The 2,871-nt window shown below is 31.3% G+C and overlaps 1 protein-coding gene across 2 annotated transcripts in view; it reads left to right on the plus strand.

The window, feature by feature from the left end:
- Window positions 1-785: 785 nt before the first annotated feature.
- Window positions 786-2,871, plus strand: part of LOC106468108 (E3 ubiquitin-protein ligase MGRN1-like) — a 21,745-nt gene continuing 19,659 nt past the window's right edge. The window contains exons 1-3 of one of the 2 annotated variants that reach the window (XR_002612555.1): window positions 786-991; window positions 1,362-1,450; window positions 2,610-2,747. Coding sequence is in view for 1 of the 2 variants with exons in the window: in XM_022396411.1 (XP_022252119.1) it covers window positions 899-991; window positions 1,362-1,450; window positions 2,610-2,747 (320 nt within the window). In the remaining variant the exon portion in view is untranslated. The remainder of the gene's footprint in view (window positions 992-1,361; window positions 1,451-2,609; window positions 2,748-2,871) is intronic. The other variant, XM_022396411.1, reaches the window with a different exon arrangement.

The following is a 2,871-nucleotide window of genomic DNA, read 5'->3' on the forward strand; positions in this document are numbered from 1 at the left end:
AATGAAACAGTCAGGTTTTTATATTGTAAAACTCAAGTTAAATGAAACAGTCAGGTTTTTATATTATAAATCTCAAGTTAGATGAAACTGTCAAGGTTTTATATTGTAAAACTCAAGTTAGATGAAACAGTCAGGTTTTTATATTATAAAACTCAAGTTAGATGAAACGGTCAGGTTTTTATATTATAAATCTCAAGTTAGATGAAACAGTCAGGTTTTTATATTATAAAACTCGAGTTAGATGAAACAGTCAGGTTTTTATATTATAAATCTCAAGGTTTTTTAAACCAAAGGTCAGGCGTATTGGCTTCCTTTGCACTCTGTCCTACTTTATCAAAAGAACCAAGAATATATACAGTAGGTTAGTCTTAACAATGTTTTTGCATCACATTAATCTTTATATTTTGAATCTTTTCATTACTAATTTTTCTCACAATTTAACGATTGGGTAGTTTTAACTGAACCAAGAAAAACCACTAGGAAAAGGTCTAAAATGAAACTATTTATGGAGATTTTTGCAATCTGTTGTATTAAACCAGTTGAACTATCAGTAAAAAGCTTAAAATATTTGTATTTTTTTTCTTCAACATGTCAAGTGTGTGTATCTTCCAAATAACAAAGTTTTTCATCATCTTATGCTCTTTGGTTCTTCTACTGTACATTTACAAATATGTACTCTTAAGTAGACCACTTATAATCTGCAGAGTTATGAGGCATTGTGCAATGTTTAATACTGATAAGGTTATTTAAAAAAAGTTCAAACTGTTATATTTATTTTATATAGAATTTGTTTTAAATGTGGCTAAATGAAACAGTGTCCAGTGAAAACTTAACAAATCAAAGAACTATCTAGTAGGTTTTTATTTGTTTAGGAAATTATTTTGCCAGTCACTTCATTATGGGAGGAGAACGATTTGAAATAAACCAGCCAGAAGCATATTTGTTTGGTGAAAACATGGATTTGAACTTTCTAGGGGGAAAGCCAACACCGGTGAGTATGTTAGTACAAATGTTATTGCCATTCACAATGTTACAGAAACAAACATTTGAAATTAGAAAGAAAACATCCTTTGAGTGTGTGCTTAATAAATTAACTATAAAAATGTGGCTAATGCAAGAAAAGTGTTACATTTGATTAAGTGTACTTTCACTATAAAAATTTACTTGGAAAAAACAAACCCAACAAAAAACCAATAGCAATTGACCTTGGAGTTAATTGATTTTATGTTATGAAATTAATACAAGTTATGAACTAAGAATATATTTTATTTACTTGTGTAATAATTTAGACACAGAAGAATAGAGAATGTACATTTATGTTAGAATGTGCTCGAAATAAAGCGAACTTATGTTTTTTACAGTTTCCCTATCCGGCTCCGCAAGCATGTGAAGCCACTCGTCCACTGAGGAGTTTGATCAATATTAGAAAGGAGTCGCTACGCTTTGTTAAGTAGGTTTTCATTGTTTCTCAGTGAACCTTATGTAGATATATATATATATATATATATATATGTTATGATACACCTTAGATAAACTGAATTGTACTTGCAAGGGAATTAAAGTTACTATCTGTAGAGCTGGGTTACTTACCTCCCAGTACCCATGAGTAGTGATTATATCAATTAGTGTCATATAATTTAATTGAATAACCAAAATTATGATTAAATTGATTAATCATAATTAGTGTTTCACATTATTACTGTTAGTCAGTTAAATGAAGTTCTGATTATATCTATTGTCATGAAAATCATCAACAGATAAAAACTAGTGCTTCCAAGTATTACTGTTTTTAATTATTCCAACAGTTGATTAATTGAAATTATGAATGAATTGACTGTTTTGAAAATAATCAGATAATTGAAATTAGGGTTTAATTATAACTATTTTTGACTATGTCAACTATCCAAGTAATCAGAATATTGCTATTATGTTTTTTAAAGCACAAAGCTACATAGTGGGCTATCTGTGCTCTGCTCAGTTCAAGCCTTATAAGTTTTTTCTTCTTTTTTGTACTACAAATTTGTTCTGTTTTGGTGATTTTGTTCAGAGGGTTTCATGATTTGAGGGTCTTAGATTTAATTTGCCACCAGCCTTACTCACTCTATCTTTTTTTTATGCCAAAGCTAATAAGGTTAAATGCTATTTTCTCTTAATCTTGAAATGCTGACTAGAGATAAAGCAACTATCTGGCAGCATCTTCCACCAACAGTTTTTTTTGTTTGGCTAGTATGTACTATGATTTGAGGAATACTGTACCAGTTAATTAAATGTATTCGATTAACAAGATTAATTACCCAGCTCTAGCTGTTTGGATGAATATCATATAGTTAACCATTATTGTAATGGTTAGGGTGCTCTACTCGCAATCTGCGGATTGCAGGCTCGAATCCTTGTCACATCAAACATGCTCGTCCTTTCAGCTGTGGGGACATTATAATATGACGGTCAATCCCACTATTCATTGGTAAAAGAGTAGCCTAAGAGTTGGCGGTGGGTGGTGATGACTAGCTGCATTCCCTCTAGTCTTACACTGCTGATTGTTGCAAAAAATGTAGTTTTGAATGAATATTGTCATGATTTCATGTAAGTAATTTTGGTTTTTGTTCCAGACCACCAGAAGATGCTGATGAGAGAACTCGTAAATCCACAACTTCCTATAACATAGAGTTTACCTTTGATTCTGATGTGCGCTGTGCTATTACTATATATTACTTCTGTACAGAGGAGGTAACAGCACAAGGATATTTGTGAGTATCTGTGGATCTCTTTGTGTTAGTTTTATGGGGACAAATTTCTTATAGTAGGTGTCCGTGACTTGTTGGTGATAAATGTCAACAATAAACGGACAGCACACAATCCACTTGTTTTAAA

Source organism: Limulus polyphemus, unplaced genomic scaffold, assembly GCF_000517525.1.
Source record: "Limulus polyphemus unplaced genomic scaffold, Limulus_polyphemus-2.1.2 Scaffold2877, whole genome shotgun sequence".
Taxonomy (NCBI): Eukaryota; Metazoa; Arthropoda; class Merostomata; order Xiphosura; family Limulidae; genus Limulus; species Limulus polyphemus.